The 16,719-nt window shown below is 34.6% G+C and overlaps 1 protein-coding gene and 1 pseudogene across 1 annotated transcript; one reads left to right on the top strand and one right to left on the bottom strand.

The window, feature by feature from the left end:
• The first annotated feature begins 1,066 nt into the window (after positions 1 to 1,066).
• On the top strand, positions 1,067 to 4,131 carry LOC149494637 (eukaryotic peptide chain release factor subunit 1-2 pseudogene; annotated as a pseudogene).
• A 7,960-nt stretch (positions 4,132 to 12,091) lies between these two features.
• LOC149494636 (cold-responsive protein kinase 1-like) lies at positions 12,092 to 16,260 on the bottom strand. The gene is made up of 7 exons (XM_089724380.1): positions 16,215 to 16,260; positions 16,067 to 16,162; positions 15,724 to 15,839; positions 15,414 to 15,624; positions 14,891 to 15,134; positions 14,084 to 14,234; positions 12,092 to 12,710 (listed from the first exon to the last, which is right to left on the bottom strand). Exons 1-7 carry the CDS (start codon positions 16,258 to 16,260, stop codon positions 12,294 to 12,296), a joined length of 1,281 nt encoding a protein of 426 aa, XP_089580506.1. The 3' UTR covers positions 12,092 to 12,293.
• Positions 16,261 to 16,719: the final 459 nt, after the last annotated feature.

Raw genomic sequence — 16,719 nt, 5'->3', positions numbered from 1 at the left:
CGCATCTTGTTGCATATCTCCATGGTTCTTGCGAAATAGCTAGTAAAAGATTCGATGTCCTTCATCTGTAGAGTTTCAAAGTATCTTCTCAAAGCTTGAAGCTGTGCACGTTTCACTATAGTTTGAGCCTGATACTTCTTCTTCATAGAATCCCTTATATCCTTGGAAGTTTCTTGCATAGAATGGTTTCCAAGATGGTACGATCAATAGCTTGAAAGAGATAATTCTTCGTCTTGTCTTTAAATCTTTTGGCTTTCTTACTTCGAACTCTGCCTTTTTGGACATCCGTCAAAGTTTCACCTTCTACTGGTGCACCAATTCCATTTTCAATGATTGACGAGTATTCTTTTAAATGCAGGAAGTTCTCCATCAGCATGCTCCAATGATCATAGTGACCATCGAAATGTGGAATTGCTGCCTGCATAAAATTAGAATCTAACGCCATGAAACAAAAATAAGTGTAACATCCTAGTGAGTTGAGTTGAGTCATTATAGAGGTAAGTTGAGTTGGGTTGAATCAAACCTTGTTGGGAAGAATGAGTATAAGTGGACTTATGTGAATGTAAAGTTAGGACTTGCTTGCATTAAAACATACAGCTTGGGTATGAAGTTGTAGCCTTTGTACACTTGAGGTACCAATTAGATATGTTACACAGCCAACTCACTAGGATGTTACAATAAGGCTGCTGCTCTTTTGTTTTCTTTCTAACCTCACGTGTTTCACTCTCTTAAGCTCTCTTTTCTCTCTTTTAACCAGGCTCTGATAACACCGATAACTAGTAGAAATTTGAAAAATAGAATTAAAAGAGAGAAAGATGCTCAAGATACTTTTTATTAAGAAACTTGATAGCCTTTATATAGGCTTACAAAGAGTAATAAAAAATCTTAATAAACTAAGAAATATCAGCTGTTAACGTGACCATGCTCTACTGAACATTATCAACTAATTCCTAAACAATAGGACTGAAACATTGACTAAGAAAACAAACACTAAAAACAAATTAATTACGGTAACATAAAATAATTAAACAGAATTATTCAACATTGATATTGCAAAGGCAGTGGCACCAGCATGATTTCGCTGCTGTTACGTCCTAATGATCAAATTTTAAAGTTTCGAAAATGCTAGGCAAGGAATATTGAACCATGGCAAACATCAAGAGTAAGGTCAACCGAAAATATGTACAAGATGCAATTACCTTTGCCCTACAAATACTCAAACCTTACAAAGAGGTTCCTTCCATAGGACTTGTCCTATATACAAGACTAGTTGTAACTGAAGATGGAAAAGAAAGGAGGTTTACTTATGATTTTGTGCCTTTTAAACCTATACGCCAATCCCTCTACCTGTGTGATAAGAAGTTCCATACAGAAGCACTGCATCAACTTTTTTATTCTGATGATAGATTTGGATTTATAATTATTGATAGGAAAGGGACTCTAGTAGGGACATTAAGAGGAAACAATCGCGAAATCCTTGAAAAGTTAAGTATTGATCTTTCAAATAAACATGGTAGAGGTGGTCAATCAAAAAATAGATTGATGCCTTCGAATGGAGAGTCGACACAATTATGCCTTCGAATAGATTTGATGCCTTTCTCACATAATTGTGTCGACTCTCCATTCAAAGGCAGCAGAAGTTAAAGCATTTTATAAATCCTTCAACATGTGTGCCTAAAGTTTCTGGACTAATACTTGCTAGTTCTGCTGATATTAAGATAGAGTTAAGTCAATCGAACTTGCCTAATCCTCGTCTACAGGATAAATTACTCAAGTAGTAGACATTTCATATGGGGGAGAGATTGGATTCAATCAAGCAATTGACTAGTCATATGAGGTTTTATCAAATGTCAAGTTCATGCAGGAGAGGCGAATGATTTTGAACTTCTTTGAGGAAATCGATCGGGATAGTGGAAAGTTTGTTTATTGCTTGAATGATACTATGCATGCTTTTGAAATTGGTGCTATAAAGGTTTGAATATGAATCGATATGGTTTGAAGCACAACAAGATGAATGCGATTTTTATAAAGATCTTGAACAAAGAAGAAGAGACTGACTAGGGAAATTTCTAGGATTTGACTAACTCAGCTGACTTGGAGATTCAAGAAACAATGACTTTAATAGGATAACTCACAAAAGGGATCACAATTTTGCCAAGGATTTGGTGGCATTAGTGGAATTCTTCGATACCAGTTGGATGTTGGATTACTACGATATTTAGTAGAATTGAATTGGGATCACGTGGAGCAACTTGCACTTCAATATATGAAAGATTTGGATCGCTGCAAACCCAAGAAGAAGGGGCACGACCATGCCATTTCCAGCACGCCTGTGCCAGCCTTTGGAAATCCAGGACGCGAGACACGCCCAAGCTTAAGAAGCACAGACACGCTCGTGTCAATTTCCAACCCGCTCGTGCTAGCCTCTAGGAGTCTAGAGCATGCCTGTGCCATGTATAGCCTGCCCGTGCCGGTAGGTCCAGCTACAATTCTCACATAGACACGCTCATGTCACTTCCAGCACGCCCGTGCTAGCCTCTGGAAAGCCCAGGACACGTCCATGTCATATCCAGCATGCCCGTGCTGCCACCCTTACTAGGATTTTGTCTAGTTACGACTTTTTGATTATTTTTTAGGGTTTTATGCTTTAGCCTAACCTATAAATAGGTTATTTGTATCATTGGCACATTCATTATCGTTTGATCATTATTCTTATCAATAAACTTCTTTGAAAGTTTAGTTCTCTATTTTATCCATCGGATCAAACATCATTAATCAAAACTCCTGACGGAGTATAATCGTTTATTTCCATTCAGTAACCGTTTTGCGTCAGTTGGTATAAGAGCCAAAAGGCAAAATATCTCCATGGCCAACAATCATGAGACACGACTCATAGCCATAGAGGCGAGGTTCGAAGAGTTAACAGAACAAATTAGACAATTGACTCTCGCAATCTAACAAGGCAAACCCACAACCTGCAGCTGGAATAGCAGTTCTGAATCCACAGCAATCAGATTATGCAAGACACTAAAATCATTATGATGGAGGTTGAGACTATAGAGGGAATGTTGACAATTTTCATGACTGATACAAAATAAAGTTAGATCTTCAACCTTTCTCAGGATCATTAGATATAGAAAGTACTCTTATCTGGCTAGCGTAGGTCGAACGATTCTTTGAGATCATGAATGTCGAGTATGAATGTAAAGTTTCCATTGTGGCCTATAAACTAAAGGGCAGTGCATCAGTGTGGTGGATTCTATTCAAAACGAATGCCATCGTCGAAGGGTTGAACCTGTGCGAGATTGGATCTTAATGAAACAGATGATTGAGCATCGTTTTTTCCCTAGTGATCACTCCCAAATCTTGTATAATAGGTACCATGACTATTTTTAGGGAAATCAAAAGGTAGATGAATATGAAGAATTCTTGAGATTGCAGGCTTGATGTGACAATTGTGAGACTGAATCCCAGCAAGTGGCTCATTATCAGAGGGGATTGAATCATGATATAATGTGTATGATGGGTGTAGCTGCAATTTTCACTTTGGCAGATGCAATTGAGATGGCCAAACGTGCAGAAGATAGAATTAATTGGCAACCTTAGCAACCACCTAATTATAACCAGAATTTCAGGCAACCCTATCCATCCGGAAATCAACAGTTCAGTCAAAATTTTAGAGGACAGAATTCAAGAGCAGTAACTCTTGCTACTAACTAGAATTTACCGCATATTCCAAGAGAAGAAAATAAAGACTCTTAAAGAAAGGCTCCCGTGGAAGATAGAAACAATAAACCAAATCCGTATCAAAAGCCAACTGGAGACTATTGTTATCGATGTAGGAAACAAGGGCATATATCTAATATATGTCCAGAACGTAGGGGGGCTAATGATGGGCGTCGATAGGTGAATGTAGTTGATGAGGTGGTTGAGGTTGAAGAAGTAGAAGACGAAGATGATGGATCCTTGGCTGGTTCAGAAGATGGTGAAGTTACATATGTTGTTCAAAAATATTGTACTCACCAAAACAAGAAGGTGAAACTCAGCGAAGGAAAATTTTCAAGGCTAAATGTCGTGTTGGTGAAGCGGTGTGCCGACTCATTATCGACAATTGCAGTTGTGAAAATTTGATAGCCAAGCAGCTGGTTGAAAAGCTAAATTTACCCACAGAACCACATCCTTCGCCGTACAAGGTAAGGTAGATTAAAGAGGGTCCAACGATTGAAGTAAATCGGATTTGCAAGGTTCTTACATCAATGGGAAAGTCATACTCAAACTCCGTTAGTTGTGATGTTGTGGATATGGATGCTTGTGGAGTACTGTTAGGACATCCATGGCAGTTTGATGTAGATGCATTGCACAAGAGAAAAGAGAATTCATACATGTTCACTTGCAAAAATAAGAAAATCATTGTCTTACCTTCTAGATCTTCTGCCAAAGCTTCTAAAGTGGAGGAAAAATCCATAGTAGCTGTTTCTTCCAATGTGCAGGAATTATCTAGTGCAATTGAGAAGTCCGGAGGTGCATTGGCATTACTGATCAAACCAGAGACATGCTTTAAAGAAGGGGCATTAGTACCCCCCAGTCAAGGAGTTGCTAGATGAGTTTCATGCCGTAGTTGACTATCTATACTTCCACCTTTGTGGGACATTCAACATCAGATTGATTTTATCCCTGGATCGAAGATACCAAACTTGCCCCATTATAAGATGAATCCAAAGGATAGCCAGATCCTTCAAGAATAGGTAGAAGAATAATTGAAGAAGGGACATATCCGAGGGAGCATTAGTCCTTGTGGGGTTCCTGCTTTATTGGTACCAAAGAAGGATGAGACTTGGAGAATGTGTGTGGATAATAGAGCCATCAATAAGATCACAGTGCACTATCGATTTCCTATTCCTCGTCTAGAGGACATGTTGGACCAATTGTCAGGGTCTACAATATTCTCCAAAATAGATCTCCACAGCAGTTATCATCAAATCAGGATCAAGAAGGGAGATGAATGGAAAATCGCATTTAATACTAAGGAGGGGTTATACGAGTGGTTAGTTATGCCGTTTGGATTGACTAATGCACCGAGCTCATTCATGAGATTTATGACTCAGGTTTTACGCCTTTCTTGTGCAAATTTGTGGTTGTTTATTTTTATGACATCTTAATTTTCAGTAGCAGCGAGGAAGAACACCTTCAACACCTTCGACAGGTGTTGGATTCTTTACAGAGAAATGAGTTGTACATCAACCTTAAGAAGTGCAGTTTTATGATCGAGCAAATTCTGTTTCTTAGCTATATTGTTAGCTCGGAAGGAATTTATGTTGATGACAGAAAGATTGAGGCCATTCGAAATTGGCCTATTCCCAAGAACATCACTGAAGTTTGTAGCTTGCATGGTCCCGCTACTTTCTATAGGCGGTTCATCAGGAACTTTAGCAGCATCATTGCTCCTATCATCGATTGTTTGAAGAAGAGAGAGTTCGTCAATTTGTGTGGACAGAGGTTGCAAACAAAAGCTTTGAAGAGATCAAAGATAAGCTTACTTCTGCCCCTATTCTTGCTTTAATTGACTTTGATAAATTGTTTAAGGTAAATTGTGATGCATGCGGGATTGGAATTGGTGGTATTTTGTCTCAATCTGGAAAGCCTATTGCATTTTTTAGTGAGAAATTGAATGAAGTTAGACAAAGGAGGTCTACCTATAAGCAAGAGTTGTATGCAGTTTTTCGAGCTTCAAGACTTGGGAACATTATTTGTTGGGCCGTGAGTTCATTATTTACACTGATCATCAGGCTTTAACTCATTTTCAAACTCAGAAGAAAGTGAGCAAGATGCATGCGCATTGGGCAACTTATTTTGGTGCTTTCCATTATGTCATTAAGCACAAATCAGGTATTTGTAACACAGTAGCGGATGCTTTGAGTAGGAGAGCAACCTTGTTGATTACAATTAGACAAGAGATTGTGGGGTTCGAATTTCTTAAGGATCTATATGCCTCGGATGAAGATTTTGCTGACATATGGGTAAAAATTGATGCTAAATAGCCCACCGACAGTTTCTTGGTTCATGACGGGTGTTTATTCAAGGAAAACAGGCTGTGCATCCCTCGGTCTTCCCTCTGAGAAAATTTAATGCGAGAAATCCATGGTGGAGGATTGAGTGGACACCTAGGGCGAGACAAGACTATTGTGGGGTTAGAGGCTCGATTTTATTGGCCACAATTGAAGAAGGAAGCAGGGAAGCTAGTACAGAATTGCTCAATTTGCCAGACATAGAAAGGCCATTCCCAAAATACCGGTCTATACACTCCATTGGCTGTACCGGAACAACCCTGGGAGGACTTATCCATGGATTTTGTGTTGGGTTTACCACGAACTCAACGAGGAGCTGACTTTATTTTTGTTATTGTAGACAAGTTTTCCAAGATGGCACACTTTATCCCTTGCAAGCAAACTAATGATGCCTCGCATATAACAAAGTTAATTTTCTAGGAGATTGTTCGATTACATGGCATTCCCAAAACCATCAGATCTAACCGAGACACAAAGTTTCTAGCTCACTTTTGGACAACTTTATGGAAGAGGTTTAACACTCAACTCCGCTACAACAGTACTACGCACCCCCAAACTGATGGACAAACGGAAGTGGTGAACCGGACCCTTGGTAATCTCCTTAGGTGCATTTGCAGCGAGAAGAAGAAGATGTGGGACCTTGCTCTTGCCCAAGTAGAATTTGCTTACAACAGTTTGATCCATAGAGCCACTGAGATGTCCCCTTTTGCAATTGTCTACCGGAAGGTACCAGCCCATCCTCTTGATCTCCTTTCCTTTCCAACAAGTGTAAAGAAGAGTATTGCAGCTAATAACTTGGCTACGAGCATGTGGAGGTATTCAAGCAAGTGCAGCAATTCATCACTGCTGCCAATGAAAAATATAAAGTTGCAATTGATAAACACTGGCGTTATAAATCTTTTACCGTGGGTTTGGGTCATGGTTTATCTTCGCAAGGAGCATGGCGAAGGACAGAAGAAGCTTGATTCCAAAAAGATTGGCCCCTTTCAGGTACTTAAGAAGATCAGTGATAATGCCTATGTGCTTGAACTGCCCGAAGACATGAAGATCTTAAGGACCTTCAATGTTGCTGATTTATTCCTTTTCTATCCTGATGATGATCACTTGAGGTCGAATTCTTTTGAAGTGGAGGGGATTGATGTGGAGCAACTTGCACTTCAATAAATGGAAGATTTAGATCGCTGCAAACCCAAGAAGAAGGGGCACGGCCGTACCATTTCCAGCACGCTCGTGCCAGCCTCTGGAAGTCCAGGACGCGAGACACACCCAAGCTTAAGGAGCACAAACACGCCCGTGTCACTTTCCAACCTGCCCATGCTAGCCTCTAGGAGTCCAGAGCACGCTCGTGCCGACAGTTCCAGCTACGAGTCGCACATAGACACGCCCGTGTCACTTCCAGCATGCCCCATGCCAGCCTCTGGAAGCCCAGGACACGCCCGTGTCATGTCCAGCACGCCCGTGCCGCCACCCTTACTAGGATTTTGTCTAGTTACGCCTTTTGTATTATTTTTTAGGGTTTTATGCTTTAGCCTAACCTATAAATAGGTTATTTTGTATCATTGGCATATTCATTATCGTTTGATCATTATTCTTATCAATAAACTTCTTTGAAAGTTTAGTTCTCTATTTTATTCCTCGGATTAAACATCATTGATCAAAACTCTTGATGAAGTATAATCATTTATTCCCATTTACGTAACCGTTGCGTCATGGGAACTCAGCATTGCATTTTTTTTTCCCTTTTGGAAAAACTCATTTTCAATTGCAAGAATTGAATTAAATTTTTCCTGTACATATTAATTACTAGCAAGTAAATTATGGCTCAATGAATTGTCTATTACAATGACAATTTCAGGCAACAATCACTTTGTTCTTTTTTCTTTTTCTTTTTTAGATTTGTAAATAAAAATGTAACTACAAAATTTAGGTTCCAATTTATACAAAATAAAGTTTATGAAATTCATATCGTGTAGAATTTTCATAATATAAGTTCTTAAGTAATAATTTTAAATTAAATATTTTTTTATTTTAAAAAATTTATATGTAAATAATATAATATTTTATTTATGGATTTTTTTAAAAACATATAAATGATATAGGATAAAAATTAAAATTAATTAAACTACAAATTAAAAGTAAGAAAATATTATGTATATGCCTTGATTTATACAATCGGACATTAATTATAAATTAAATAAAGATTGAGTAAAATCTACCCGTGTGTATAAACATAAAATTTTTTATAGTAATAATTGTAAAAATCTATTTAGAAAAAAAAGATCCATATAAATTAAAATATTATACAACTGTTAATAGTAACGCATTTATTTATTTTTTTTAGCTTGACTAACTAATTCTATGATTTAAAATCAAATGGATGTAATACTAATATACATGAAAATATATGATATAAAATTTGGTTATACACATTAGAAAATTAATTATCATTAGAAAAAAAGGAGGAAAAAATTTTAAGTCAAACATTTAAATTATATAATTTAACTTTCTTTATGTAAAAAGATAATAAAATGTCATTCATATATAGCATGCTTTTAATTGAATAAATACATTATAAATGTTTTCACAATAAAATTAATAAAAAATTTTATTAACTATTGTTTACTAAGATTTTCACAATTTATTTTGAATAAATAAATTTAATATCAGATAATTATTTATATTAAAAATTTTTTTATAATATTATTGGAAAGAGTATTTTATATTCACATAATTAAAAGAAATATTAAATAGTTTATTTTATAACGTAATATGTAAGTAACAAGTTATAGAGCAAATTTTTGATATTGTGATTTGTATTTAAATATTTTAAATTTAATGGAAAAAAGCACCTCTGTAACAATAATGAAATTTTATATTTTTTACTCTAGTTGTCTATAAACTAGATTGATCCTAGGTGTATACCCACGCGATTAGCGAGGTTTTATTAAATTTTGAAATTTGATTTTTTTAAAGAATCATGAACACACATTAACTTGGTTTTATTTCCTTCCAAAAAAAAAAAACAGTTTTAATTCTAATTATCTAAAATACTAAAATGATGCCCTATAATTTAATTACTGCCAAATAATTTCTCTCTGTTAATTATATCGCAAATTTTTTTCAATTTAAAATTGTATAATTTAGAGAATAATTTTTAATATGGTTAATTATAAATTTGGTATCTCAACTTTCTAAAATTTTCTATTTTGGTGTTTCAACGGAAAATATTTGCAATTAAGTATCTGAATCCATAAAAAATTTTTCAATTAAGTATTGCTTGCTTACATGACAGACCAGAATTACAATAGGAAATATAAGATCCACTTGACATTTTAAAAAGTTGTTAATTATGTTTAAGTTAATTGACATGTCAGACTCACTTAACACGTCAGAGATATAAAATTATTTTTCCTTCGCCCACCATTTGACGTACTCTCTCTCCTCGTTTATGTTCTTCCCTACACTTTATTTTTCTTCCTCGTTTATTTCTCACTCTTCTTTCTTTGTCTTTTTGCCTTCCTCTAATTTCCTATTTCTCTCTAATCTCCATTATCTCCCTATAAACTTCTATGCTAAGTCCATAATCTCGACCTCTCGCCCTCTGCTTCGACACTCTCATGGTAAATGCATGCGCCGCCTCCAATAAATCCCAGTAAAAGTCTTAGTCCACCTCCTCATCCAAGAAATGCAAATCCACTAAAAACATAGGATCTGGCTTTTTTTACGTTGCTTTGCTGTTTTATGCTTTATCTGTTTTTTTTTTTATGAATTTAACCCATTTGTTTTACTTTTTTTATGTTGTTAATTTCCATATGAATGATGATCCTGGCTTGTTTCATATATGATAATATGTTCTTTCTTTCATTTTTTTTAGTAGACAAAGTATTGTAGCTTGAGTTGCAAGAATTGGGATTAAAAAAATACATTCATGATTCCAAGCACAATTATATTTTTTTTTTTTTTTTTTGTGGTAACATTACAAATCTTTTGAATTTAAATATCTCTTTGAAAATTTTGATTGCACTATGCTGTACATAGCAATCTAATTTTTTTCAGATTGCTTTAGAATTTGAGAAACTATAGCATCTGAATATGTGGTCTTTAATTGTGTCCATATGCTAGTGCATTTTCCTTTGGAACTAAGGTCTATATACTGCCAAGCTGCTATTACAAGGCTTCATATGATTTTGGTGATTAGATCTGTAGTGCAGAATAAAATAGGTGAAGGAAAGGAAAGAGAGAAGGTTTTCCAATGGCATTCTGATTACTTTGATATATCTATATCTTACTGAGAGATTCACCAAAGATTCAAGAGAAACTTTTTTGCGGCAAATAAATTCATACTAATGATAATTAAATGATGATGATGTTTCCAACAAAGACACAAGAAATATATTAAATCAGAACTTGTAAGTTACACGGTTAGAACATTACTAAAAAAAAACAGTTGACTCGAAAAAGAAAAAAGAAAAAGAGAGGATAATTTCATGCAAAAGCACACTAAAAAGACAACTACTTGATTTGTTTTGCAATGTAAGCCCATTCAAAAATTTTTCAAGCTTGATTGCATATACTCAACTCTGTTTATGTACATGAACACCATGAAATATGCATATATACAGTAAATATTTCAGACCAAATTTTTCTCAACAACTGGCATACTTACTAATTGATCTGCAAGCATCAAAACTATTTTCAAGGAAATAAATATTAAATTGTTACCGTCAACTCCAAACCATTTCAAATTTCAGATGGGAATACCCATTTACATAGATATGAAAAATAATAATAATATGACATAAACTCACAACCAAAATGCATGCACAAATAGAAATACATAAATCAGTTGAGAAAAAAATGAACCAAAATTCAGATGGGGAATACCAACTTCATAAGAATAAAATGAACACATATAAGAAAAATATAAATAACTTGACATAGACTCACATCCAGAATACATACACAAATGCAAATACATAAATCAGCCAACAACAAAAAATGAAGCGCCAAGAAACTTACCATCTCCTTGAAGAAGCATATAAGATTTGACTCATTATGAAGTTGAGAATGTTTTGTTTTTCCAAATTCCTAGAAAAGCTATAATAATGTAGGTCAGTGGCATAAATAATTGCAAAATTATTGTGATGTAAGCTTATGTCCAAGTACAATGGTAAAGAACAGGTGTTTCTACTGGGCATTCAAATTAAGACGCTTTCTATTGTAAATTCAAAATATTGCATGCAATATCCTCAGTTTGACAGTTCCTAATTATCTTGATAATTAATATTATCCGGATAGCTAGAATAATTGGGATTATCTTAATTTTAATATAAGGGACTACTAATTGTAAGTTATAATGTAAATTAAAGTTAAATTATGCCATGAGAATTAAATTGAAATAAGGTTAAGTGAGCCTCAATCATGGTGATGGGAAGCTAGCACTTGAAGTTCCTCAATCAACCATTTTGATTTAGTACTTAAAACAATTAATGTTTAAATCAACCTTAAAGTTATGACTAAAGTAGCCAAAACTTTATTCTTTCTTTCGCATTCTAAAACGTAGCTTTCTCTCTTCTTTTCCTTTCTTCTTAATATTTGGCCGAACAATAAAGAGTGAGAGGAGAGCATTTTAAGTTTGGTTTAAAGAAGAAGTTGATTTGAGGTAGAAACAAGCAAGATAGAGCAAATTATGTACCTCTATACGCCAAATAGGCGTTTTTGTTTTTTTATTTTTGAACTGATCTTGAATGGTTGTTCTATTTTTGTTATATATTATGTATTGTTACAACAATCATGAATACGTAAGATAAAAAAGATAGTGGAATAGAATAAAATATTATTGCCATAGTACAAAATAAAAAATCAATTTGTGGTTTTACAAAGCATGTTTTCTTTTCCTTCAACAATTTTAGACAATTTTTTATAAATATTTAAATATTTCTAAAAACAAACACGTTTGATTTTGAAAATAAGCGAAAAACTAAAAACAGAAACAATACCAAAATGAACCTTAGCTAAAACAAACAGACACAAATCCCAGCACACTTTCTTCATTTCACTCAACGTTGGCCATTTACAAGAGAAAGCATTCCGACAAAAAAATTATTTAGCTATTTCTCTAGCTAAAGAACATAAATAGAGCAAAGGAAAATGGCTCTAGAATTTACACAAAACTACCAAGCCTAAAGAAAAAATAAATCTAATGGATATATTTTTTCACAACGACTTTTAAACGCTAAGATCATATGGTGGTGCATTGAAGGTTGTGGCTGCACTTGTAGAATTTCCTGATGACAATGTTGAACCGTCCGATGACAAATTATAGGCAGATCCAGTCTTTGTTTCAGATTTGGTTGGATTATAGGAAGATGTATTTTTTTGGGGTTTGGGATTAGGGGGGCCTCGAACTTTGAGATCCATGAAATCAGTAATTAAACCTGGTTTTGTTATCTTACTATCATTGACTTCCTTCTCACCAGTAAGCATCTTGACCACTGTAGACATGGAAGGTCGGAGCCTTGGAGCGTCTTGGGTGCAGAGTAAACCAATCTTCAGAAACCTACAGGCCTCCTCAGCATCAAAGTCACCATTCAATGATGTATCCACCAGCCCAACCAGCTCCCTTCGCTCGTAAAGTTCCCATGTCTGTAACAGGAGAACCGCAATGTGATGAACAATGCCTAATCACTTAATTTACTATGGGCACGATTAGTATGCAACTGAAAGAAACATGAGAAACCCTGTGGCCATTTTCCTGATTTTACATGAGACCTAACTTCATTGATGATCTCCAAGGATGCCAAAAAATGGTAAAAAGACAAGAATTACAGATCAACAAGCACGACACATTTGGTGGAAAATTTCCAAAAAGCACTTGGGCCACTTTGCTACAACTTTTACAGGATGCAACATGCATGGGTGGTTGAAAACCAAGCTGCAGAGTTTGGTTGGGTTTAGCATGACCTGAGAGCTGAAAATAATAGATAAGACTCCAGCATCTAAGACAATATGAGGAAGGCATGACTTTCATATTGCTAGTTTTCTTGGGTTAGATTATTGGAGCTTGGAGGTATGACTATTAATGGACCAGATCTTAGATTTCTGATTTAACAAGTCAAAAATGGATTTACTTCAATATGATTCAATATGAATTTGGTACAATTTTTTTTTTTTCAGAGAAATGATATGAAATTAGCATTAATACAGGTATAAATGTTATTTATTATGAATACACAAGTATAAATACAAAGAATGATTTTATCCATGTACGCATGTAAAATATAGGAATTATTTTATGCTTGGAAAAGAAAATATAGCCATTGGATAACTGCGTACAATTTGTCAATGTAATATGTTCTTGAGATATGATCCATTCCGAACTAGTAGAATTGGCACAATGAAAGACTCATATATAGATGTAATGACAGACTTATATATAGATGTAATGACAAAGAAATTACTTCAAATTCATTTAATCTCTTCAACGAATTGTTATAAGGATATAATAATTTTCTTATTTTTCCAAATTAGTTTTGCTAATATGAATTAATTTTTTAAAGATTACAAAAATATTAATAAAATGGGATTTAGTGTTTTCAGTCAGCATGTTGAATTATAAACTTTAATCCAGTCCGAATCTGATCCATTGACTAATTGGAGATTATGCCTACTTTTGGCAGAAATATGATGAGAATAATATCGAGGATTCTATCAAAAATGGTAATAGGTGAGGGTTGAATTCAGTTTTTAAGAACTTATTTACACCATTTTCCCTTGCCAGGTATCAATATGGTTGAACCAAGATATAGTTTCTTAAACATGCTGGTTATATTATGATGTTAGTGCTATTCAACTTTTAGCTTGTGTTTTTGTAACTGCTTAACTCTGGCTATTATGTTTTCATGTAAAAACACATCAAAATTAAAAAAATAATAGTTCATATATATAACTTTATCCATGCATCTGCCTTTTCATCTAAAGAGTATTATCATAATAGTAATGAGTCAAGAAATTCATACCCGTTCTAAGAGATATTGTTCTTCGATAGGCAATCGTGTATTTGTGTTGCATCTTCCACTGACAATTTCCACAAGGAGGACACCAAAACTATAAATGTCTGCTTTCCTCGTTAGCTGCCCCCTAATTGCATACTCTGGTGCCAGATAACCTCTAAAACAGCAAATGCAGAAATTAATACCAGATCCTATATGCTTGTTCAAACAAGCACAAGCGCATGCATACATAAATGAAATTTAATGACTAAGCTTAAAAAGACAACCCACACGTAAACTTAAAACATTTTATTGCAGCATCAGAATATGATCATATGCTTAAGAAAGCATTTTATTTGCGATGGGTATGTAATTCAAGGAAAATACTGGATTTATTCTGGTTTGGAAAGTAATTATCAACATAGTCAGAAGATTTCATCCAAATTATCAAAGAGTTATAGTGGTTCCCAAATATGCTGGATTACCAATCACTCAAGACCTGACAATAGAACATTCTCATAATCTCAAAAAAACCAACATTCCTTTACCTTAGTCCAAAAACTAGTACGAGAAGTCAAAAAAGAATAATTTAAATGTGCTGATGATATTGAACTTTATGATGGATTTGAATCATGCATATTCACCGTCTAATTCGTGCATCACTATTCCAAACAAACAACAGATATGCAACTGGCACCTTTCCATCATTGTATTCTCTGAGTGAAATTACATTGCAATGTAAAATAATTCAAACATTGACTTGCTGCACCTGACAGCATGCTTAGAAAAAAGAAGTTACATATCAATCAACATAACTGAAAAGTTCGAACTTACATTGTTCCAGCTACACGTGTACTGACATGAGTCATGTTGGGTGGAATAAGCTTGGCCAGACCAAAATCTGAAATTTTGGGAGACAGGTCTTTGTCAAGGAGAATATTGCTAGCTTTGATATCTCTATGAACAATGTGTGGCCGTAAGTCCTCATGGAGAAAGGCAAGCCCTCGTGCCACGCCAATGCATATTCTAGTTCGTGTTCTCCAACTAAACTGAATGTTACTTTGAGTGTGGCCTACTCCTGAAAGGGAAAATGCACTTTAGCAATCAAATTCAACTTGAATGCAAAACAAAGGGCAGTTAGGTATTAAGGCAACCTTTGCGTAAATTCTATTATTTTACACATATAATACTCATGGATTAACAAAGAATAAAACACTAAGAAAAAATTTAGCAAATTTCTAAATAACTTATATTCCAGAAAACTGAAGGATGGAACTACTTTTCCATGTTAAGAGCTACCAAGAGTAGCATGAATAAGACAATAACAAAGGCTTCTCAATGAAGAACAAAGCATTACCAAGAAGAGTTTGTGCAAGACTGTTATTCTCAAGGAAGTTATAGACTAAAATTCTGTGATTTTCTTCCACACAACAGCCATATAGCTTAACTAAGTTTTCATGCTCTATCTCCGAGATCACATTAATTTCCGTTAAGAACTCTTTCGCCCCCTGTCTTGATTCAGCTGAAAGAACTTTTATAGCTGCAATTTTCCCATCTTTAAGCCGTCCCTGACCAAAGATAATATATTTTAAGGAGAGAGTAAAAAAAAAATTACTATGTATAATGCTTTATTAAGGCATGCATTTAAAAAATAATCATGCAAATACCTTGTATACAGAACCAAAACCACCCTCTCCAATTTTATTGGCTGGACTAAAACCTTCAGTAGCATTTTTTAATTCCCTATAGGTGTATTGTTTAACATTGTGAATTCCTGCAACTTCTGTTCAGAAATAGAAACCAATAATAAGAAGCTTTATTATTGTTATGGTAAAAATAGCTATGAATTGTGTAATATGGAAATTATTACGGCAGGTATATTACTCTTTAGAAGAATAATTATTTCAGAAAGATATTCTCATCCAGATACATGAGATGATGAGAATATATTTCAAAACCTACCCACTTACCCCATTATAACACAAAGAAAATGCTTCATTTGCAGCTTACCTTCATCAACTCCCAAAGAATGCTTTGATGAAGAATTACTCTTCCAACCAAATAAAAAAAGGAACAAGTCATAATTGTATGATAGACCAGTCTTCTCTATCGAATGTCAAAAGATGTCCAAAATTAACAACTTCCAAGATCAGCTAACCTGAATCATCAGACACACATGACTTAGGTACACAGTTTTGCAGCATGAAAAAAATAAATAAATAAGTAAAAGAATCAAGGACAACAATGACTTTGGTACTCTTGACGTTGGAAGTTTCAAATGATGCACTCAAATCCGTAATGCAATAAAAACAAGATTACGTCTAATTAGGATGTTATTTTCTCATGTGGGAACAAAACTATATTAGTATGCAAGTGAGCAAAATCAAAATATGAAGACTTTGCAAAGTTTGCATAATCCCCCAGCCAAGCCAAGAAATATATAAATATACAAGAAAATCTAGAAAAGGCTCTAGCACAGAAACTCAAGCCAGAAGCAGTACATTGAGAGACACATACACCACATAAAGCCATAAGAATGCAAATGAGAAGGTAACAATGATTAATAGTCCTATAAAGTCGAGAACAGAACATAACACAAGAACAGGAAGCTGTAACACCATTTCAAGTATCCAACCCAAAACAAAATATAAAGGCATGTGATA

The sequence above is a fragment of the Jatropha curcas genome, chromosome 7 (assembly GCF_041381405.1).
Source record: "Jatropha curcas cultivar XTBG-Jc1 chromosome 7, XTBG_Jcur_1.0, whole genome shotgun sequence".
NCBI classification, from domain to species: domain Eukaryota; kingdom Viridiplantae; phylum Streptophyta; class Magnoliopsida; order Malpighiales; family Euphorbiaceae; genus Jatropha; species Jatropha curcas.
Note: the sequence above shows the minus strand (reverse complement) of the source record. Positions and strands in the feature narration are given on the sequence as shown.

Bases quoted from the DNA above. Each gene is read 5' to 3' on its own strand.
- LOC149494636 (XM_089724380.1), bottom strand. From the start codon at position 16,260: ATGCTGCAAAACTGTGTACCTAAGTCATGTGTGTCTGATGATTCAG. The intron at 15,625-15,723 runs GTATTTGCATGA...ATCTTTGGTCAG, and splicing joins GTTTTGGTTCTGTATACAAG to GGACGGCTTAAAGATGGGAA. The intron at 12,711-14,083 runs GTATGAATTTCT...CTCCTGTTACAG, and splicing joins AACAATATCTCTTAGAACGG to ACATGGGAACTTTACGAGCG.